At 50.5% G+C, this 22,802-nt stretch overlaps 1 protein-coding gene across 1 annotated transcript; it reads left to right on the top strand.

Annotated features, from left to right (window-relative positions):
- Window positions 1-4,143: 4,143 nt before the first annotated feature.
- Window positions 4,144-22,359, top strand: APEH (acylaminoacyl-peptide hydrolase). Its single transcript, XM_038772224.1, has 22 exons — window positions 4,144-4,223; window positions 4,317-4,446; window positions 4,911-5,037; window positions 6,336-6,429; window positions 8,966-9,041; window positions 9,252-9,406; window positions 9,681-9,818; window positions 11,726-11,817; window positions 12,743-12,783; window positions 13,130-13,251; window positions 13,703-13,763; window positions 14,913-15,010; window positions 15,405-15,456; window positions 15,864-15,952; window positions 16,581-16,719; window positions 18,191-18,274; window positions 18,359-18,439; window positions 19,669-19,757; window positions 20,431-20,621; window positions 21,101-21,203; window positions 21,303-21,409; window positions 22,092-22,359. Exons 1-22 carry the CDS (start codon window positions 4,212-4,214, stop codon window positions 22,198-22,200), a joined length of 2,190 nt encoding a protein of 729 aa, XP_038628152.1. The 5' UTR covers window positions 4,144-4,211; the 3' UTR covers window positions 22,201-22,359.
- The last annotated feature ends 443 nt before the right edge of the window (window positions 22,360-22,802 follow it).

Genomic DNA, 22,802 nt, shown 5'->3' with positions numbered 1-22,802 from the left:
GGAGGTGGGCCAGGGGTCGACGGCGGGACAGGCGAGAACGAGGCACAGTGAGGAGGTTAGCGGCAGAAGAACGGAGGGTGCGGGCTGGGCTTTAGAAGGAGAGAAGGCAGGTGAGGTAGAAGGGGGCGAGGTGATGGAGAGCTTTGAAGCCGAGAGTGAGGAGTTTTTGCTTGATTCGAAGGTTGATGGGCAACCACTGGAGATTTTTGAGGAGGTGAGTATCATGCCCAGAGCGTTCCTGTACAAAGATAATCCGAGCAGCAGAGTGATGTATAGACTGAAGTGGGGAGAAACAGGATGATGGGAGATCAGAAAGGAGGCCGATGCAGTAAACCAGTCAGGATAGGATGAGAGATTGAACCAGCAAGGTAGCGGTTTGGATGGAGAGAAAAGGGCGGATCTTGGCGATGTTGTGGAGGTGAGACCGGCAGGTTTTGGTGACGGATTGGGTGTGTGGGGTGAATGAATGAATGATGGGCAACCACTGGAGATTTTTGAGGAGCAGGGTGACGTGGCAACCACTGGAGATTTGTGAGGAGCAGGGTGACATGTCCTGAACGTCTTTGTAGAAAAATGATCTGGGCAGCAGAGTGAAATATGGACTGGAGTGGGGAGAGACAGGATGCTGGGAGGTCAGCAAGGAAGCTGATGCAGTGATCCAGGCGGGATAGGATGAGTGATTGTATTAACGTGGTAGCAGTTTGGATAGAGAGAAAAAGGTGGATTTTAGCGATGCTGTGAAGGTGGGACCGACAGGATTTAGTGATGGATTGAATATGGGGGTTGAATGAGAATGAGGAGGCAAGGATAACACCAAGGTTATGGGCTTGTGAGACAGGAAGGGTGGTGGTGCCGTCTACGGAGGGAGGAAAAGGTTTTGGGTGGGAAGATAAGGAGCTCTGTTTTGGACATGTTAAGTTTGAGGTGATGGGAAGAAATCCAAGTAGAGATGTTCTGGAGGCAGGAGAAGATGCGAGACTGGAGAGAGGGAGAGAGATCAGGGCTGGAGATGTAGATTTGGATGTCATCCCCATAGAGGTGGTAGTTGAAGCCATGGGAGTGAAGGAGTTCTCCAAGGGAGTGGGTGTAGATGGAGGCTTCTTGTGAACAAGGATCATGTCTACCAACTCTGTGATATTGTACTCTCCCATAGTACAGCGCTTAGAACAGTGCTTGGCACATAGTAAGCACTTAGTGCTTATTACAAAGTAAGCACTCAATAAAAATGATTGATTGATTTTTGAATGTCTGTCTCCCCTTATAGATTGTAAACTCTGTGTGAACAGGGATCTTGTCTACCACCTCTCTTGATCTCTTCCAAGAACTTAGTACAGTGCTCTGCACATAGTAAGCGTTTAATAAATACCATCGATTGTTTGATTGATTGACTTTTTAGAAGGGCTCTTAAGGTGGAAAGATTTGATTGGAAAGGAAGCTCCGTGTTAATAGATTACCTTGGAAGGCGGAAGGAGTACAAGCTGGAGTGTACAATTCCTTGACAGTGAGTTGCTCTATAAGGTTAACCCAGCTATTTCCTGGGAGTAGAGGTGGAGAGGTGGGTGGGAAGATAAGGAGTTCTGTTTTAGACATTTGTTAAATTTGAGATGATGGGAGGACATCCAAGTCGAGATGTCTTGAAGGCAGTCCCTCAAGACTGTAAGCTCGTTGTGGGCAGGGAATGTGTCTGCTTATTGTTATATCGTACTCTCCCAAGCGCTTCGTACAGTGCTCCGCACACAGTAAGACCTCAGTAACTATGATTGAATGAATGAGGAAATGTGAGACTGAAAAGAGGGAGAGAGATCAGGGCAGGAGATGTAGATTTGGGTATCATCTGCTTAGAGATGGTAGTTGAAGCCATGGGAGCAAATGAGTTTTCCGAAGGAGTGGGTGTAGATGGAGAATAAAAGGGGAAGGGGGTGGAGAATATATAAAGAATAGGAGAGTAACAGGAATTGGGCTGTGTGCAAAGGAGCAGGTATTTTTTCTTTGCATTATACACCAAGCCATGAACATAAAAATGCCTTTTTTTTAAAAAAAAAAAAGAAATTTCCAATTGCATCCTGGCACAAAGCTCCCTGTGGTTTGAATCTGGGTCTCTGTCTGCTAAATTGGAGAAGCAGCATGGCATAGTAGATAGAGCATGGGCCTGAGGGTCAGAAGGTCATGAATTCTAATCCTGGCTCCACCTCTTGTTTGTTATTTGGCCTTGGGCGAGTCACATAACTTCTCTGGGCCCCAGTTACCTCATCTGTAAAATGGGGATTAAGACTGTGAGCCCCAAGAGGGACAGGGACTGTGTCCAACCCGGTTTGCTTGTATCCACCCCAGCGCTTAGTACAGTGCTTGGCACATAGTAAGTGCTTAACAAGTACCATTATTATTATTATTGTTATTAAATGGAAGGAAACTGTACATAGGGAACACCTGTGACCCCAAACTCGGGAGTGACAGGAATGGGGCTGCGTGGAAAGGATCAGGGAATTTTGCATTATGCAACCAAGCCATGGACACAAAAATGATTTATTTGAATTTCACCACAGAAATATTCCTGGCACAAAGCTTCCCAAGATTTAAATCCTGATCAGTGTCTGTTGAATGGAAGGCACATGTAGGTGAGAAAAGCATGCGACCCCAATCCCGGGGGTAACGAGAATGGGGCTGCATGCAAGAGCGGGTACTTTTTCAATAGGCGACCCAGCCATGGACACAAAAATGCTTCATTTGAATTTCTCCACATGAGGATCCCTATTGCATCCTTGCACAAGGCTCCCTAAGGTTTAAATCCTGGTTTGTGTCCGTTGAATGGAAGGAACATGAAGGTGAAAAAAAGCACGCGACCCCAAACCCGGGAGTAATGAGAATGTGGCTCCCACGGCTTCAACTATCATCTCTACGCTGATGACACCCAGATCTACATCTCTGCCCCTGCTCTCTCCCCCTCTCTCCAGGCTCGCATCTCCTCCTGCCTCCAGGACATCTCCATCTGGATGTCTGCCCGCCACCTCAAACTCAACATGTCCAAGACTGAACACCTTGTCTTCCCTCCCAAACCCTGCCCTCTCCCTGACTTTCCCATCTCTGTTGACGGCACTACCATCCTTCCCGTCTCACAGGCCCGCAACCTTGGTGTCATCCTCGACTCCGCTCTCTCATTCACCCCTCACATCCAAGCCGTCACCAAAACCTGCTGGTCTCAGCTCCGCAACATTGCCAAGACCCGCCCTTTCCTCTCCATCCAAACCGCTACCCTGCTCGTTCAAGCTCTCATCCTATCCCGTCTGGACTACTGCATCAGCCTCCTCTCTGATCTCCCATCCTCGTGTCTCTCCCCACTTCAATCCATACTTCATGCCGCTGCCTGGATTGTCTTTGTCCAGAAACGCTCTGGGCATGTTACTCCCCTCCTCAAAAATCTCCAGTGGCTACCAATCAATCTGCGCATCAGGCAGAAACTCCTCACCCTGGGCTTCAAGGCTGTCCATCACCTCGCCCCCTCCTACCTCACCTCCCTTCTCTCCTTCTCCAGCCCAGCCCGCACCCTCCGCTCCTCTGCTGCTAATCTCCTCACCGGGCCTCATTCTCGCCTGTCCCGCCATTGACCCCCCGGGCCTGGAATGCCCTCCCTCTGCCCACCCGCCAAGCTAGCTCTCTTCCTCCCTTCAAGGCCCTACTGAGAGCTCACCTCCTCCCGGAGGCCTTCCCGGCCTGAGCCCCTTCCTTCCTCTCCCCCTCGTCCCCCTCTCCATCCCCCTACCTCCTTCCCTTCCCCACAGCACCTGTATATATGTTTGTACATATTTATTACTCTATTTATTTTACTTGGACATATCTATTTTTGTTAATATGTTCGGCTTCGTTCTCTGTCTCCCCCTTTTAGACTGTGAGCCCACCGTTGGGTAGGGACCGTCTCTACATGTTGCCAACTTGGACTTCCCAAGCGCTTAGTCCAGTGCTCTGCACACAGTAAGCGCTCAATAAATACGATTGATTGATTGAGGGAAAACTTGCGAGCCCAATCCCGAGAGCGGCACGGGGAGCAGGTGGTTTGGGGCGGGTCTCCTCCCCCGTTTCCACCGTAGAAAAATCGCAGCTCCGGCGGCTGAGGGGGTGGAGTGGGGATCGCTGTCGTCAGCGGCGGATATGAGGTGTCAGCCCAACCCCTCCCGCTCCGGGCAGGCCTGAAGCATCCGGGCCGCCGAGGGCTCGCCATGGAGCGGCAGGTACGGCTGCGAGGTCGAGGCCGGGTGTCGCCGCGGGGCCCCCCCGCCGCGGGGAGGCCCGACCCGCGCCCTGACCCCCGTGTCCCCGCGCAGGTGCTGACGGAGCCCACCGAGGCCCTCTCGGTGTACCGGAGGCTGAGCCGCTACCCCGCCTTGGCCGCCGCCAGCGTGGGGCCTGAGGTTGTCACCCAGTATGGGGGCAGATACTGCCCCATCCAGACAGGTGCGGCCGGGTGGAAATGTGTGTGTGTGTGTGTGTGTATGTGTGAGGCAAATATGGCAGGCAGAGAGGAGAAGTGAGTGTATATATGTTTGTACATATTTATTACTCCATTTTATTTGTACATATCTAGTCTATTTAATTTTGTTAGTATGTTTGGTCTTTGTTCTCTGTCTCCCCCTTTTCGACTGTGAGCCCACTGTTGGGTAGGGACTGTCTCTATCTGTTGCCAATTTGGACTTCCCAAGCGCTTAGTGCACATAGGAAGCGCTCAATCAATACGATTGCTGATGATGATGAAGTGAGGGATGGGGCTGGCGGGCAGCAGAGTGGACTTCCCAAGTGCTCGGCCCCCAGTTGGAATGAAGGAAGGAAGCGGGGTTAGAGGGGCCCCTCTTTGGTGGGGGGTGGAGGCAGGAGGCCCGCGCAGTGGGACCTGCAGATGCCGGACTTCTCCTCCTTTACAGAATGGCTGCAGCGGGACCTGGAGAGGATGGAGGCCGTCCGCTTTTCCCGCCAGTACCTGGTGTTCCATGACAGCGGTTCCGTGCTGTTTGCGGGGCCCGCGGGCACTTGCACAGAGACCAAGGGGGAGTAAGTGCGGGGGCCAGTTCTGGCCCAGAGTTCGGGGGGGGGGGGGGGGGGCATTTCGGGTCCCCTGAGACCTAACGGGAGATAAGCTTGGGGAACATTTCAAGGCCCCGAGACGTAGAGGGGATAAAGGTTGGGGACATTTCGCATCTTGGAGACTGCGGGCGAGAAAGGCATTGGGACCGTTTCAGATCCCTGAAACCAAGGGGCAGATAAGCATCGCCCGGAGAAGCAGCGTGGCTCAGTGGAAAGAGCCCAGGCTTTGGAGTCAGACGGCACGGGTTCAAATCCTGGCTCCACCGCTTGTCAGCTGTGTGACTTTGGGCAAGTCACTTCACTCCTCTGGGCCTCAGTTACCTCATCTGGAAAATGGGGATGAAGACTGTGAGCCCCCCTGTGGGACAACCTGATCACCTTATAACCTTCCTAGTGCTTAGAACAGTGCTTGGCACACAGTAAGTGCTTAATAAATGCTATCATTATTATTATTATTGGGGACACTTCAGACCTCTGAAACCAAGGGGGAGTTAAACTTCAGGGACATTTTGGAGCGTCGGGGCCTTCTCAGCCACTCACGTCACAACATTCTTTTATCGTTGTCTTCAGTGGATTTAGAGAGCATCAGAGTCGCCCTTTGTATTTAGAGGCACTGTTGACGTTGAAATTCCCCAGTGAGTATGTGTGAGACAGAAAAGGCCAATGCCGGATCTACAGTCCCAGCCACGCCGTGCAAGCCGGGGATTTGAACCGAGGGCCGGTTGGGTGTTTGGTGTTGCATGGGGTGCTTTCGACCCCCCTCCGGTTCAGTGTGAGCCCAGAGCTCCCAACCCCTTTAGAGAAGTGGGTGGCTTCTTTTGGGTTGTTTTTCTGGGACCTAGCCCAAGCAATCCTCTGTGTAGTGGTGATATGAGATAATGGCATTTCCCTAGGGTTTGCACTGGCCCTCTTGCTCTCTGCAGAAAGTTGCCAGGGGTTTCCAAATTGCCGTCCTCCAGAATCTTGAGGCCGAGGCATTCTTTAAATTTATTTTTCAGTAGGACCTGCTCTCCCTGGACAAGGCAGAGTCCTGGGCCAGGAAAACCCCCCCCACCCTTTACTGGGGTGGTTTTCACACACTTCTTTGCCGAGCATTTGTCATGATTATTTATGAACAGACATCCTGGAGCTTCAACTGTGACCCAGGTTACATTCTAACTGAGGGAGTTACTCATTAATGCGAACTGGACCCTGTTTGCTGGTCCTCTTCAGGTCCTGCTTACTTCGGACGAGTTCCAAGGTAACGGGCTTTGATATTCCTACAGGCTGCTGAGCAGAGAGTCTCCGTCGGGGTTAATGAAAGCTCTTCTTCGCAAGATCAGCAGCAATTGCACAGGGGAGGACAAACAATTCTTGGAGGCAAGTCTGTTGATTCATAGAACTCGATCGGTTCTGGGGCTTAGCTAATTGTCACTGTGGGCAAGGTCCATACCCTGAAAAGAAGTACCTCCAACCATCTAGACTCCTCTCTCCTTCACCCCACATAATCTGTCACCGAATCCTCTCTGATCTACCTTCACAACATCGCTGAAATCCACCCTTTCCTCTCCATCCAAACTGCTACCGTATTGATCCAAGCACTTGTCATCTCCCACCTTGACTACTGGATCAGTTTCCTTGCTGACCTCCCTGCCTTCTGTCTCTCCCTGCTTCAGTCCTCATTTCACTCTGCTGCCCGGATCATTTTTCTAAAAAAAAAAAAATCCATTCTGCACACTCCCTCCCCACGAACCTACATTGGTTGCCCAGCCTCCTCCTCCTTAACCATCTGCTTTAACAGTAACAGAAACTTCCGTACCATCGGCTTTAAAGCACTAAATTGGCTCGCCCCACCCTACCTATTACAACCCGGACCACACACTTGGCTCTTCTAAAGCCAACTTGCTGTACTTCTGTCTTGTCGCTGGCTGCTTGCTGATGTCCTCTCTCTGGCCTGGAACTCCCTCTCTTCCATATACAACAAACCACATCTCTCCCCACCTTCAGAGTTCTCCCAAAATCCCATCTCCTCCAAGAGGCCTTCCCAATTAAGCCCTTATTTCCCCTACTCCCTCTCCCTTCCGCGTCACCTATGTACTTAGATCTCTATCCTTTTAGCACTTGAGATTCACCCCCACCTCAGCCCCACAGTACTTATGTATATATCTGTAATTTATTTATATTAATGTCGGTTCCCCCCTCCCCGCCCCCCCAAGACTGTAGCCTTCTTTAGGGCAGGGAATGTGTCTACCAACTCTGTTGTAGTGTATTCTCCCAAACACTTAGTACAGTGTTCTGCACCAAAAATCCTCAATAATAAATCATATTTATTGAGTGCTTAAGAGAAGCAGCATGGCCTATTGGATAGAGCATGGGCGTAGGAGTCAGAAACACCTGAGTTGTAATCCTGGGTCCACCGCTTATCTGCTGCGTGACCCTGGGCAAGTCACTTCACTTCTGGGCCTCAGTTACTTCATCTGTAAATTGGGGATTTGAGCCCCGTGTGGGACTGGGACTGTGTCCGACCTGGTTAGCTTGGATCTACCCCAGTGCTTAGTACAGTGCCTGGCACGTAGTATGTGCTTAACAAACACCATTTGAAAAAAGGAACTTAAAACAATAATAACATTGAGTCATTAAACTTTATTGGTATTTGGAGAACTTTACCGCAGTGTCAGGGAGAGTAGTAGTATTTATTGAGGGCCCACTTGGTGCAGTGTACTGTACTAGGTGTGCCCGATGTGGGCAGGGATTGTCTCTATTTGTTGCTGAATTGTGCTTTCCAAGTGCTTAGTACAGTGCTCTGCACACAGTAAGCACTCAATAAGATTGAATGAATGAATGAAAGTTGCTTAAGTACAAAATAAGGAAGTGACATATTTCCCGTACACAATCGATGGTATTTATTGAGCGCCTACTATCTGCAGAACACTGTACTAAGTGGTTGGGAGGGTACAGCACAACAGAACTAGCAGGCATGTTCCCTGCCCATAACGAGCTTACAGCCTAGAGAGGAATTGACACTCTAACGGGGGAGGTAAACACAAAAATACAACTAGAGTAGTCTTGGGAGTCAGAGGTCATGGGTTCTAATCCCGGCTCTGCCACTTGTTCACTGTGTGACTTTGGGTAAGTCACTTAACCTCTCTATGCCTCAGTTACCTTATCTGTAAAATGGGGATTAAGACTGTGAGCCCCACGTGGGACAACCTAATTACCTTGTATCTACCCCAGCGCTTAGAACAGTGCTTGGCACATAGTAAGTGCTTAACAAATACTACTATTATTATTATTAGTCAAAATTAAATAGTTGAGTGTGTGTATATACATATGCGGGCACACATGATTAAGACTGTGACAAGCACTGTGTCCAACCCGATTTGCTTCTATCTACCCACTTAATCCAGTATCTGGCACATAGTAAGTGCTTAACAGATACTGCCATTATTTTATATATATATATATAAAGTTTGAGTTTATATGAGTTTATATATGAGTTTTGAGGATGAGCATAAATAAATTCATAAGCGCTAGAGATAGCCGATAGAATTATATGGCTCAGGGTGCTGGGAGATTCTTCAGGATAGGCTTGTTGGTAGAGGTGGGATTTTTTAGGAGGGCTTTGAATGTGGGGAGAGCTGGTGTCAGATGGTGGGGAGACGGGTGTCCCAAGTCAAGGGAATGTTGTGAGTGAAGGGACAGAGGCAGGAGATTTGAGAGCGAGATAGAGAGGCAGTCTCATTGCCAGTGGGGTGTGCCTGTCTGAGGTGGAGGGGATTGGCTTAAGAAGTTTCTTCACAACAAAGAACAGCTTGGCAGGGCAAGAGAAGTTGGCTGTCTTTGGAGAGGACTGATCCTCCGAGGAAAAGTATGGGCGTGTTCCGGCTGTGACTCCCGTGCTGTCTCCCTAACTCAGGTCTGGGGAAAGAATTCCAAGATGAGGACCGTCAACCTAACAGCTCTGGAGAAGCACGGGCCTGTGTATGAAGACGGTGAGGCTACAGGAGGGTTCTGGTTAGGGTGAGGGTGAGTGGGCTGGACAGGTCACAAATGGGAGGCAAATGTCACCTGGGGCCACTTAAACCAAGACCAGATGAAGAGCTGGTTATGTATTTTGGTAATAATGATGGTATCTCTGGGTTTGGTAAGTGGCCATCCTGCCCAGTCCACGTTCTCAATTAATAGTTTTGTTTCTCTCCCAGATTGTTTTGGTTGTCTGTCTTGGTCACACTCAGAGACCCACATTCTCTATGTGGCCGAAAAGAAACGCTCCAAGACAGAGTCGTTCTTCCAGGCCAAACCCACCGAATTCACTGATGAGACACCTACGATGAAGAAAGAGGACAGTGCCGTCAAGGTGCAGGAAGGCTTCTGCTCCATTTGAAGGACTGTCTGAAGTTGGGGTTTGAAGAGGAGTTGAAGGGGAGGGGAAAGTTGTCTTTTTAAGCCACTGTGGGCCAAGCAATGTAACCTCAATCTCTGGTTTGCTCAGGTGGCTAAATTGGAGACTGTCGGGCAGGAGGCTTGCTTGACCATAATGGAACCGTGGGTTCTTACTTCAATTCACGGCATTTCTGTAGGGGTTCCTTGTGATTGTTTGTGTATACAGACTCTTTATGTGTTTGTTTCAGGGGGATCAATTTGTATTCCATGAAGACTGGGGAGAAAGTTTGGGGTCCAAGAGCGTTCCCGTCCTGTGTGTCCTGGATATTGACAGTGGAAATATTTCTGTGCTGGAGGGAATCCCTGACCATATCTCCCCTGGACAGGTCATTGAAGTTTCAACTTGCCTCCTGGCTAGAACAAAAGCGCAATGCCATTCTTGGTTTGGTGGGCTTTTGGAAGTGCAGCAGAACCTGTTTATAGCAACCTGGTGTTAGTACTCGGAACCCCCGTCCTATCCCATGGAACGTGTGTGTGTGTATATAAATATATATATATATATATATATATATATATATATATATATATATTTTTTTTTTTTTTTAATGGTATTTGTTAAGCGCTTAGCTATGTGCCAGGCACTGTACTGAGCGCTGGGTTAGATACAAAATAATTTGGTTGGACACAGTCCATGTCTCATGGGGGGCTCACAGTCTTAATTCCCATTTTACAGATGATAACTGGGGCACAGAGAAGTGAAGTGACTTACCCAAAGTTACAGGCAGACAAATGGCGGAGCTGGGATTAGAACCCAGGTCCCCTGACTCCCGGGCCTGTGCTCCTTCCATAAGCCATGCTGCTTCTCCATTAAGTCCTAAGGTTTCTTATCTTACAATCCTTCCCTGTAATTTTGTGCTTCTCTTTCCCTCTGGGCCAAAACAGCAAAGACAGTTAATTAGATGGGAAAGGCAGCACTATGTACATTACAAACCAAGATTTTTCTTCCCTCCACCCACCCACGCCCAACTCAAAATTTGAAGGGGTTTGTTCTAATTCTAATAAGTATTTATTAAATGCTTACTACATTCCAAGCACTGTGCTAGGTATAAAATAATCAGATTGGACACAGTCCCTGTCCCACACAGGGCTCACAGTCTTAATCACTCAATCAATCAATCAATCATATTTATTGAGCGCTTACTATGTGCAGAGCACTGTACTAAGCGCTTGGGAAGTACAAATTGGCAACATATAGAGACAGTCCCTACCCAACATTGGGCTCACAGTCTAAAAGACTCCCCATCTTAAGAGGTGGGGAGAATAGGTAGCTTGTCCTCGTTTTACAAAAGTGGAAACTGAGGCACAAAATGGTTAAGTGACTTGCCCAAGATCACACAGCTGGCAAATGGCAGAGACAAGACTAGAGCCAAGGTCTCCTGACCCTGTCTCACCCTCTCACCACTAAGCCGTGCAGCCATGCTGCCTCCTCCTCCTCTCTCGGGACTAGAGAGGGAGAGCGCGCGCCATGGCGGCGCTCGGCAACAGATACAGTCCCTCTGTAGGAGCGATCCAGATGGAGCTGAGGGCAGCGCAGCCTTTTTTAATTCAGTCCCATCAAATTCCAGCCTCTCGTCCGACTCCATGCTGAGCTATAACTCCTCGCTGACCTCCCTCCAGGCTCTCCCCTCTTCAGTCCGTACTTCACTTTTGCCCAGGTTAATTTTTTTTTGTGATATTTGTTTAGCGCTTACCATGTGCCAGGCACTGTACCAAGCGCCGAGGTAGATACCGGCTCCTCACATTGGACGCAGTCCATGTCCCACGTGGGTGTCTCAATCCTAATCCCCATTTTACAGATGAGGTAATTGAGGCACAGCGCAGGCGACCTGCTCAGGGTCACACAGCAGACATATGACGGAGCCGGAATTAGAACCCACGTCCTCGGACTCCCAGCCCCACGCTCTTTCCACTAGGCCACGCTGCTTCCCCTTTGTTTTCTAAAACATTGTTTCGCAAAAGCGTCCTCACTCCTTAAAAACCTCCCACGGTAGCACATCCTTCTCCGCTTCTCCTCGCTCCTCACAAACTTACCTGCTCACTGTGCCTCCCTGTCATCTTGCTCATGCCTGGAACTCTCGTTTCCCCCTTCAAATCCAGCAGGATTTGCAGGCGAGCTCTTCCCCCTAAAGCGGCTCCACCTGCACTTTCTCTCCCGGCTCTCACCTCCTGCTTGGCCATAAGGTACTTTGCATAATACTCCCTAAGTTTTGGTTGTGTATGTGTTGTCCATTAGGCTATCTGGGCTCCCAGAGACACTGGCGTGGTGTTTGTGGGCTGGTGGCATGAACCCTTCAGACTAGGAGTGCGTTTCTGTTCGAACCGCAGGTGAGGAGGATGGCATGACTGCTTTGGTTGGGGAAGGTGGAGGGGCCCCGGAGCATGTTGCTGGGAATGCTTAACGGAGATCATGTGCCCCACATTAGAAGACCAGCTCTTTGGACTGTCTGTTCACTCACTCTTCCAGCCTGGCATGCTCTATTCTCCCGTGGGGATGGGAATTGATGGCTGAGGTTGGGAGGGCTCTGAAGATTCCCTTCAGAACAGCTCAGGGTGAAGTAAGAGTAGGAAGTTTTTATAATGTAGAAAGCTGGGATATTGGTTTTTGATTTCTTTGTGTTTATCACTTGTATCTCTTCTCTTATGGTTTGTTTGTCTCCCCCACTATACTGTAAGCTCCTTGAGGGCTAGAATCATGGTTTTTTGGTTGTTGGGTTTTTTTTAACATTTTATGTTTCCCCTAGCACTTTTTTTTTGAAAATGGAATTTGCTAAACGTTTACCATGTGCCAGGAACTGTACTAAGCATTGGGGTAGGTACAAGCTAATCAGGTAGGACACAGTCCTTGTCCCAAACGGGGCTCACAGTCTTAATCCCCGTTTTACAGATGAGGAAACCGAGGCTCACTGTCACTTGCCCAGGGTCACACAGCAGACACTTGACCCAGTGCTCGAAATAGTATCGACACAAGTGCTGTTATTGATGATGAAGCAAGAAATATCAATAGGTTCAGATAGGGCATGGATACATTGATGGACCGTGGGTCCATTATGAGTTTAGAGGGAAAAATTGGGGGTGTTAGAAGGTGTATCTCTAACTCTAATCTCTAATGACATTACATGGTTCCTCCAAGTGTGCTTTGGTGCCACTGCTGGAGACTGAACCCTGAGCTAGAAGGGCCGCTGGCTTGACCTAGTAGGCCATTTTATTCTTCTGTTGTGTAGCGATTAACTTCTTCCTCTTGTGTTTCCAGATCAGCTCTGTTCTATTTGAACCTCACCAGTGGGAAATGTGGTAAGCCCCCCTTCCCGCTTCTTCCACTCCCTTCTGTGTCACCCTGACTCGCTCCCTTTCTTCTTCCCCCCACTCCCAGCCCCGTAGCGCTTATGTACATATCTGTCATTTATTTGCATAAACGCCTGTCTCCCCCGGTCTACGCTCTAAGCTCAGTGTGGTCAGGGAATGTGTCCGTTTATTGTTGTATTGTACTCTCCCAAGTGCTCAGTATAGTGCTCTGCAACACAGTAAGTGCTCAGTCAATACAGTCGAATGAATGAATGAGTGGTCCCCAGTCTGTGACTTGTGATGGCCTCTGAATATCTTGAATCTAGCCGGTGCAAACCTTCATGTCCCATTGCAGAGCCTCTTACTGATGATTCCAAGGCGAGCTGGTCCCCCCGGTTGAGCCCAGACCAATGCCACATTGTCTACCTGCGATACACTGCACTTGGTCCTCATCATCAGTGCAGTCAGCTGTGTCTGGTGAGTCCTGGGTGACGGGCCTTTGGGGTTATTCTGACCTGGGTTGACTAGTTATAACGCTGACACTCCAGATCTGCATTATTGAGCACTTTGCCACCCTTCACACCTCCCATGCCTTATAAATATTCCAGTCACCTTCGGGTAACCTAGACTTGCATTTCTGGGCCCGTGGTACGGTCCATCGATCGGGGTGGTATCTAACTGCAGTTTTCAGTGGCCGCCTGTTTTGAGTAAGCAGGCCTCGGAGCAGAACAGAAAAGGAGCGTTGTCTGGTGGGCTCTGGACATCTCCCCCCTCCCGCAACATTAGCCCTATGCTCTGCCTTGGCCCCCCCTTGAGCCCCTGAAAAGTTAGAGATAACGTTTCATTCTCCATTCATTGGCAATTGAACCTGCCCTCTGAGTCACCACTGTGAGCTTCCTTGGCCTAATTGTGTTGGCATTTATTTCAGTTGGACTGGTATACAAGACTCACAACTGTGATAGTGGACATTGTGCCCAGACAGAGTAAAGGTGAGTAACCATGCTTGATAGTTTTAAGCCTGTGATTGAACTAGTTTTGAACAAGGCTTCCCACAAACAAAATAGAAGTTCCAGGACATGGGTAAAGCCACAGGGACTGTTGACTTTAGAAACACCCTCTCCCCCACAATTAACTTAATCTTCAGTTGATCAACTCAGACTGGAATGTCACCCATTGGAAAGTAGTCCCCAAGCTACAGGTGGAGGAGTAGGAGGAGGTGGGAATCTCAATCCCAACATGAGAGGATGGCACCCCTTTCCACTTTGGAGCAGTGATGAGGTCGGCCAGATATCCCACTTCGGTATTACAGCGGAATCAGTGCGTCGTTCGGTACATCAACCAGGTTCACCCCTGGCAACAGAGCAACCGAAAAAGAACACGTGGTTTTTGAGCGAGCAAGGGATTCCTTGGTGTAGTGTTGGTCAAGGCCTGGAGGTGCCTGGGGACTTTTCCGTTAAAGAAACAAAGCTTATACTAAGTCTTCGTTTCTTGGAAGCACAATTCAGAGAGCGGTGGCCAGGGCTCTTAGAGACCTGAAACACAATTTAGGCAGTAGCCTTGGTTCCTCTGGCCAGAGGTTGCATATTTGTATGACCTGCACAGCCTGGTTGTGATGTTTTTCCTAAGCAGTTGAGCTGACCAGCTTGAGACCCTTCTTGTGTACTGAAGAATAGGGAAGCAATTTTCTGCAATCCAGGACTTCTTTTTGCTTCCTCATCCGGGACAGACACAGCACCCTGTTGAGCCCATCACATTGCCGCTTGCTGCACCCATACTTGTGTACGTCAGCTCCACAAAAAGAGCACTTCCCTGTGTGAATTTCTGAGTTTTACTAGTAGCAAAAGAATTTCAGACTCCTGCAGTGTTGGCCAGTTTCCAGATTTCCCTCCTCACTCGGATGTGGTTTCAGCAATGCAGTCACGAGGAAGGAATTTGCCTTCCTGTCTAGTTATCTTTAATAAATCTGTCTAAGCAGCTGGGTGACAAGAGAAAGCAAAGCCATGCTGCATCCGAGGCTCTCCCGTGACCACAAGCTTCTCTCCTTAGCGTGCCCAAGTACCACCCTCTTGGCTTCTTGGGTGAGCATTGCAACGCCAGAAAAGCTGGCACATTTCTTAGCAATTGTGTTCTCTCTCCAGGATACTTCTCTGGGATCTACTGCAACTTACTGCCAGTGGCATGCTGGTCTGATGATAGCCAGAGAGTGGTCTTTGATTCTGGAAACCGGAGCCGCCAGGTAAATGGGGGCGGGTGCCGGCCGGCTGGCCGCTTGACGGCCCTGACTCCAGCAGGCCTCCGTGTTAGGGGCTCACTGTTGTGTCCGTGGGCCAACGGGTGGCGAAGGCGTCTGTCCCCGTCCTCCGGGAGAAAAGGTAGACAGAGGCGGGCTTGGGAGCTAGCAAGGCTGTGGAGAAGCAAAGGGAGGCCTACTAACCGAGTGACCGTGCAGTTAGTGCAGAGTTGGCCAGGTGGGAGCTTTTCAGATCTCAGAAAGTGTGCAAACGGAAGCCCCGGGGTGGGGCCCGGGTGGATGTGAGTGAGAGCTCCCCCAACCTCCTCCCGCTGAGCTTCTTCCTGATCTTCATGGGTTAGGGTAACTGACTGGTCACTACCTCCATTTCTCCTTTTAGGATCTGTTTTCAGTGGACATGCTGACAGGAAGTGTGATCCCCCTGACTTCAGGTGTGTAACATTCCAGGGAAGGGAAGGGGGGAAAGACCCAAAGGTGGAATTGGGAGCGGCCCAAAGCCTATGTGATGTGCAACCCAGGAAGGTGCCAGGAGTTGGCCTCCCCTGCTGAGTCCTTAGGCATGATCTCTCTCTCTCTTATGCACGCACGGGCGCGCGGGCACCACTCTTACATCTCCTTTTTGCCATGAAGTCCAGGAAGGCTCGCTGAACAGTGATGGCTGGAATGCTGGGAGGTGCATTTAGACATGCGTGGGACATGGCTGGCTTAGCTTGTGGCCCTGGCTTCCAGTTTCCCTGGGGACCTCACTTGGCTGGGCAAGGGAAGAGCTGGGTGAGTGAATCAGATGTCATTTCTGCTACCCTCCTACTTGCTCAGCATATTGTCTGCTGCTGTCTAGGGTTTCCTGCAGCGAGCTGGAAGCTGTTCACAGTACAGCGGGACCTCCTGGTGGCTCAGTTCTCCACACCCAACTGCCCACCCAGTCTGGTAAGTTGTGGTCAGGGTCAGATCTGAACAAAGCCCCTCCAAGACCGACCAGTCAACCAGTAGTATTGATTGACCATCTCCTGTGGACTGAGCATTGCACTGAGTGCCTGTGAGAGTTCTTTAAAGATGAGAGATGCTCTCCGCCCTCAAGGAGATTGCGATTTATGGGGGAAGGAGGCACAAGATAATTTACGGATCGGAGGAAGAGACTGGAAGGATGGGTATGTGGAGGAGCTCCTCCTGGGCAGAGGACATGTCTACCATCTGTCTCTGTCCATCTGCAGAGCACAGTGCCCTGCCCACAATAGGCACTCAATAAATACCATCGACTGATTGTTGGCGAGCGCTTAAATGGTACCGCATCTAAGTTGAATTTGAGCTCCCAACTACCTGTAGCCCTTTGGTATGTGAGTGCAGAGGTGGTAATCAGAAGGATGTGACCTAGGGGGAAGAAATCTCAAATAGGGGAAATCTCCTGGAGGAGGTGGGATTTCAGAAAGCTCTGAAGATGGGGAGAGGTGATGAGAGGGAGAGAGGAATAAAGAGAATAGAGGGCATCAGGTGTGAGGTGTGAAAAACCGTCTACGGACACCTGTTACTGGGGTTTTTTCTTTTTCTTCCTTCGCAGAAAGTAGGGTTTCTGCCGCCTCCAGGGAAAGAGGAGACCATCTGCTGGATGCCCCTGGAAGATGCGGAACCCCTCATGGAGATAATGTGGGGAATCCGGACCCTACAGCCTCCCCCAGAGCAAGAGAATCCGCAGTATGGTGAGTCTGAACCCCATGGCGGCCCAAGTGGGTTTAGCTGTCCGGTGCCTCTCAACCATTGGGGGGCCGGGGGCTGGGTAGAGGTCTTCTGACCTAAGTGACCAAGTGCCACCAGGATGGTTCATTAGCAGCACCTCAAAAGACAAGCTCCTTTCTCTCTTCCCCTCCCCCCGTCCAAGAAGATTGGGAGAAACTTCTTCCTGTCTCTATTAAAAGCATTTGGCCATCCCCTAGGTGCTGTTTTTAACTTATTGGTGTTTGACAGTCTCATTTTCATATCTCTTTGCAGAAGTCTCCTCTCATATGAACGTACTGTTTACATGCATCATGACATCAAATTCTGCTGAGCAGCCTTGGTAGTTTATTAGCTAAGTAATTTTAGCCATAGAGTTCCGATTTTATAAGCCTAACTTGTAGCTTGTACCAACCTGCACGGGTTGTGCCGCACATCTGTTCTCTGCCTTCTGAGAACGGCGGTGTCCCAGGCCTCTGGCCTAGCTAAATTGTTTTGGTTAAATTTAGTAAGGTGGCAAATCATTCTCAGAGACCATCATCAGAAACCTAAATATAGGATCGAAGACTAACAGGTGGCTGTCTTGAATCACATCCAGTGCTGAGCTAGCCAGACAGGGCTAAACGTAAACCAGACTACCGTTCCCAGTGACAAGTCGGCTTTCTACCTGAAGGCTGTGGGGCAGGGAGCGGAAGACTGGCTGGGGACCAGTCCAAGAGAATGCCATCACCATAGAGCTAGGTGGGGAGGCCCTGGACTTTGATTGCCCCACATCCATGCCCCCTTCCCTTAAGAGGAACAGCTAGTGGGCTGTAGTTTAGGCTGTTAGGGATTTTTGTCTTTCACCCCAGTCCCTGGAGAATGCCCTCCTTTCTGCCTTTCCTTCCCAGCAGTCCCAACTGCCTCCCCAGGCCACAGAGATTATTATTGTTATTATTTCTCTATTGTTGTTGTTGTATTTATTAAGCTCTTACCGTGCATCAAGTTCTGCTCTAAGTGCTGGGATAGATACAAGTTAATCAAGTCAGACAAAGTCCCTGTCCCATGTAGGGCTCACAGTCTAAGTAGGAGGGAGAACAGATATTTAATCTCCATTTTACCGATGGGGGAAACCATGACAAGGAGAAATTAAGCGGCTGGCCTGAGGTCTCCCAGCAAACAATTGGCAGAGCCAGGATTAGAACCCTGGTCCTCTAACTCCTAGGCCCCTGCTCTTTCTGTTAGGCCTCACTAGTTCTCTAAACACTTCTGAACGTTTGCCCCTCGGCAGTCTGTCTGGCTTTCCAAAGACTTGCCCTTTTCCTTCATTCACCCAAACCTTTATGGCATTCCCCCCCTCCTACAGGTCTCCCTAAGCAGTCGCTCTCAGGATCTCAATGGGAGAACATGTTTTGCCATCAGCTGTTCCCGGCATGTTAGACACTCTTGAACTCACTGCATTGTTTCCCTCCCTTGCAGCTGGGCTTGACTTTGAAGCAATCCTCCTTGAGCCCAGTGTCCTGTCCAGAGGAATCAAAATTCCACTCGTGGTCATGCCTCATGGTAGGTTTGGTTCCTTTCCTCTTTCCTGTCTGCCAGCTTCTCTTTCATTGGCTCCGGAATCTTAGTCTGCCTTCTTCCTTTTAGGGGGCCCTCACTCATCCTTTGTAGCAGGGTGGATGCTGTTCCCTGCTGTCCTCTGCAAGATGGGCTTTGCTGTCTTATTAGGTGAGTCTCCCTGGATCTGGGCCTCAAGCAATGGATCAAGCAGGGCCCTATCGCAGAAAGTCCTGGTAAGGGACTGACTCCTTCCCGAAATTCAGAAAACACCCTTTCCTCTTCCATCCCTTGGGCCGTGGGTGAGCCGAGCTCAGTCGTACAATTCAGGAGGACCAGAGGGGACTCCTGCCACAGCTGACCATCCTGGGTTTGCCACCCATATCGGTTCAGGGGGCGGGGCACGAGCACAGGTTCTCAATGGGAGATCCGTTATCGCTGTCCTCCTTCCCCGTGGGTCAGCGTCCCCAAGTTTTGTCACCCCAAGTTCCTGGTGGTGATTCAACAATCTTATCAAGCCATGCTTCCCGCGATGGCTCATAGGAGGGGAAGACTCCCTGAGCTTCGGCGTTCCGATACCTTGGCAGACTTCAGATCTTGGGGTCAGGGGCAGATTGCCTTTCATGAGGGTCCAGCTGGAAGAAGGGAATCCTGCCAGATCGACATTGAGAGAGGGCTAGGAAATGGAGTGCACCAGATTCCCAGACTGTCTTATTGAATGGGCTAATGACATCTGAACTCAGCCTTGCAGAGACAGAAAGACGTTTTGCCAGTTTCTTACCCCATTACCCAGCCAGTGTCATATGCCGGCCTCACCTTTCCGCCCTGACTCGCCAACCGCCCGCTTGTACGGTCTTATCCTTAACATATGTGGCCCCTGACTGCTGCGTTAAACAAGGCAGAGTAGATGCACTCTGCCAAGAAGTGAGTGCACCACTTAGCCAGCCTGCCACCTGGCACAGCAGAATCTTGGGGCTCAAGCTTCCGTTAAGGTGCAGAGTCGGACCACTGTAGTCGGGGCCCTCTGAGCCCTCAGGTCCCAGGACCGTTTGCGTCGGAGGGTGTGGACATCTCGGAAGACTTAATCTTTGCCGTCCGTCTTCATCATGAGTCTCTCCGCATAACACAAGACTCTTTGGATTGCATTGTCCAAACCATTGGCAAAGCCTTGTAAACCACACATTCCCACCACCACCACCCACCCAGAGTCCGTTAGTACTTTTATTGTTCCTATTTTACAGAAGAGGAAATTGAGTTCTGATTTCCCATAGTGTCCAGCTGGAATGGGCTTTCTGAATCCCAGTCCTGAACTTTACCCATAAATTTTCCTGGCCTTTTGGGCTATGTAGTGAGACGTTTTGCTGGGATCCTTGCGCTCTGAACAGTCTCTCTGTTTCTAGTGAACTACCGTGGCTCCTCGGGCTTTGGCCAGGACAGCATCTTCTCCCTGCCTGGAAACGTGGGGGACCAAGATGTGAAAGATGTCCAGGTACAGGGCTGGGATGTTGGGATTGGTCCCCTTCTTGCAGTGAGGCGTTCTCTTTCGGGGGTTTTGTTTGTTTTGTCCCCAGATCTTTGCCATTGGCAAGTCAGACTCTCTCTTGGCTCCCTGCATGCAAGGAGCCCAGTCGGGGACCCAAGCCCACAGTACCTCTTTTTTGGTCTCCCAGGCCCCCGTGCTGCTCATCTGCCGTGTGCAGGGGGAGAGCGTTTGTATGTTCCCCTTTCCCTGTCTGGTGGTTTCTGGCTTCCCACTGCCTGTCACGGGATCTTTGCCCGTCCCCATCTCTGACTTACTAGGCGATCTGCTCTGCGGAAGGGCACCCCTGGCTTGACAATTTCCTCAGCCGGGTTTCTGGCTCTTTCTAGAAATGAAATCTGAATTGGCTGCCACTTCCACCTGCCCACCCTGGTGTTGAGCAGCAGCTTATTTCTGCGAGTGGGAGAGTTCCTTCCCATCTTGGTCTTCCAGAGGGAGTGGCAGCCTCTGTCCATGACCGACGGGGTAAAGCCCCACCAGGGATCCATCTCTTTCCACAATTGGGTGCACCCGCAGCGTGGAACGAGCGCATGAGCGGGAAATCGCCCGAGATCGTGGCTGCCTTTTGGCAGTCCGAGGAGAGGCTTGAGATGCTTACCACGTTGTCCCCCCTTTTCTCCAGTTTGCAGTGGAGCAGACGCTCCTGGAGGAGCAGTTTGATTCAGGCCGGGTGGCGCTGATGGGGGGATCCCATGGGGGTTTCCTCTCCTGCCATCTGATTGGCCAGTACCCGGAGGTATACAAGGCCTGTGTAGCTAGGAACCCGGTCGTCAACATCGCCTCTCTGTCTGGGTCCACAGACATTCCTGACTGGTGAGTGTGGCCCCGGAGTCCTGTCCCTCGGGCTTAGGCTTGGGAGGAGCCAATGCCGTGCCGCTGCAGTTGACCCACCTGACTCCGTCTTTGCTGTTCACTTCCCCCGGTCCTGTTTGGGGCTGCTCTCTGGGATGGGGAGTTCCTTGGCCCCTGGCGAAACAGGCCAAATTCCCTAGAACTAACTGTTAGGTACCCCCGGGTATATTCTTGTAGGACTTTTCTCCGTGGCCAGGGGCTGAGCACTTGAGGGGTTTCCCGAGATCGGAGGCGTTCGGGCTACTTTGGTCCCTGCTCTCCCGAGAGAGGGCAGGCAGACGTGAAGATTTGGCGGTCTACAGGCGGAAAAGCTGAGCTACTTCTGGGGATTGTCTCTCTCTTGACTCCAAGTGGGGCTCAGGGTGGGACCTAGGAGAGCATCCAGTAATCCTCACTCACTGTTGGAAGTTTTTGATCAGTTTCACGTTTGGTGTCTCCAGGTGCCTGGTGGAAGCAGGCTTTACCTACAGAGCAGAATACCTACATGATCCGACCATCTGGCAAGAGATGCTGAAGAAATCTCCAGTTTGCTATATTCCTCAGGTGCGCGCTCTCCCTCCCTCCTCCCCTCCTTTTCCCCCGGCTTCCTGCTTCTTCTTCCCGAGTTGGAGCCTAGGCCGTGTCTCTCTTTGTTGACCCCAGGTTAAGACACCGGTTCTGCTGATACTCGGCCAAGAGGACAAGCGCGTTCCCTTCAAACAGGGCGTGGCATACTATCGGGCCCTCAAGGCCCGGAACGTCCCTGTGAGGTAAGCCGAGAACCCCCGTCCCCTGTCCCAGTTGATTTTTCCAGGATTCCTGCCGCGAAAGGGGGCTGGGCTCTGCCGAGCTGGCACCAAGGCTAGTGCTGGGGAGGGATATATCGTTTCCTTGAGTTTTGGGGAGCGGGCTGAGGCAGACTGCTTGGATAGGAATCTGTTGCTTCGCCGACCTTGGCAGAACTCTGCCCCAAAGAGAAGTAAGCTAGTGAGGGGCAGCTTTCATTGGGAGCAGTGGGGCCTAATGGAAAGAGCACCAGCCTGGGAGTCAGAGGACCTGGATTCTAATCCCGGCTCTGCCTAGCACAGTGCCTGGCACATCATAAGCACTTAACAAATACCATAATTATTATTAATTATTATTTGTTGTACAATCCTGGGCGAGTCACTTCACTTTTCTGGGCTTCAGTTACCTCATCTGTAAAATGAGGATTCAGTACCTGTTTTCCCCTCTTACTTAGATTGTGAGCTCGGTGTGGGACAGACACTGGGTCCGACCTGATTATCTTGCATCTGCCCCAGCGCTTAGGACAGTGTTGGACCCATAGCAAGCGCTCAACGACTATCACAATTATTTCATCGCTAGAGGGTCAGGACCTGTTGAAGGGCCTGGGAGCTTAACCAGAAAGATTCGCAGGACATATGGTCTCTCGCTTGCTCTCTTTCCTCTCAGGGTCTTGCTGTACCCAAAGAGCAATCATTCGCTTTCTGAGGTGGAGGTGGAGTCCGACAGCTTCATGAACACTGTGGTCTGGCTGTACAAGCACTTGGGCACCTGTTGATCGGAGGCCCCTTCTTTGCCATTTGCTCTGTTGGTTCTGATCTCCCTGAGTCCCCCCAAGAGACACACACCATTAACTGTTTATTGATAAGATCATTCAATTTTGTTTCAGCAAAATTTCTAATAAATAGAGGAAAGAGAATCCATTTTTCCTAGGAAACCTGTGTCCTGTTACTTAATCTGCAACATTTTGGACTAGGGCTTTCACCTGCCCAGGGGCAGCAGGAGAGCAGGACCATAAAGCCAGCCTCTGGAAAACTCCCACATCCTGTTAGTCCTGTTCTTCCTTGCCCATCCCTCTCCTTGCCCCCCTGCCACACCCCCCACACCCCCCAACACACACGTGCGCGCGCACACACACACACACACACACACACACACACGAAAGCAGCGTGGCTCAGTGGAAAGAGCACTGGCTTGGGAGTCAGAGGTCATGGGTTCTAATCCCAGCTCCCCCACATGTCTGCTGAGTGACCTTGGGCAAGTCACTTAACTTCTCTGAGCCTCAGTTACCTCATCTGGAAAATGGGGATGAAGATTGTGAGCCCCACTTGGGACAATGTAATCACCTTGTATCCCCCCCCACAGTGCTTAGAACAGTGC

The sequence above is a fragment of the Tachyglossus aculeatus genome, chromosome X1, assembly GCF_015852505.1.
Source record: "Tachyglossus aculeatus isolate mTacAcu1 chromosome X1, mTacAcu1.pri, whole genome shotgun sequence".
In the NCBI taxonomy this organism is placed as follows: Eukaryota; Metazoa; Chordata; class Mammalia; order Monotremata; family Tachyglossidae; genus Tachyglossus; species Tachyglossus aculeatus.
Note: the sequence above shows the minus strand (reverse complement) of the source record. Positions and strands in the feature narration are given on the sequence as shown.

Coding starts and splice junctions, on each gene's coding strand:
- APEH (XM_038772224.1), top strand. Junction 6,430..8,965: donor AGGACAAACAATTCTTGGAG/GCAAGTCTGTTG, acceptor TCCCTAACTCAG/GTCTGGGGAAAGAATTCCAA. Junction 18,440..19,668: donor GGGCTTTGCTGTCTTATTAG/GTGAGTCTCCCT, acceptor CTCTGTTTCTAG/TGAACTACCGTGGCTCCTCG.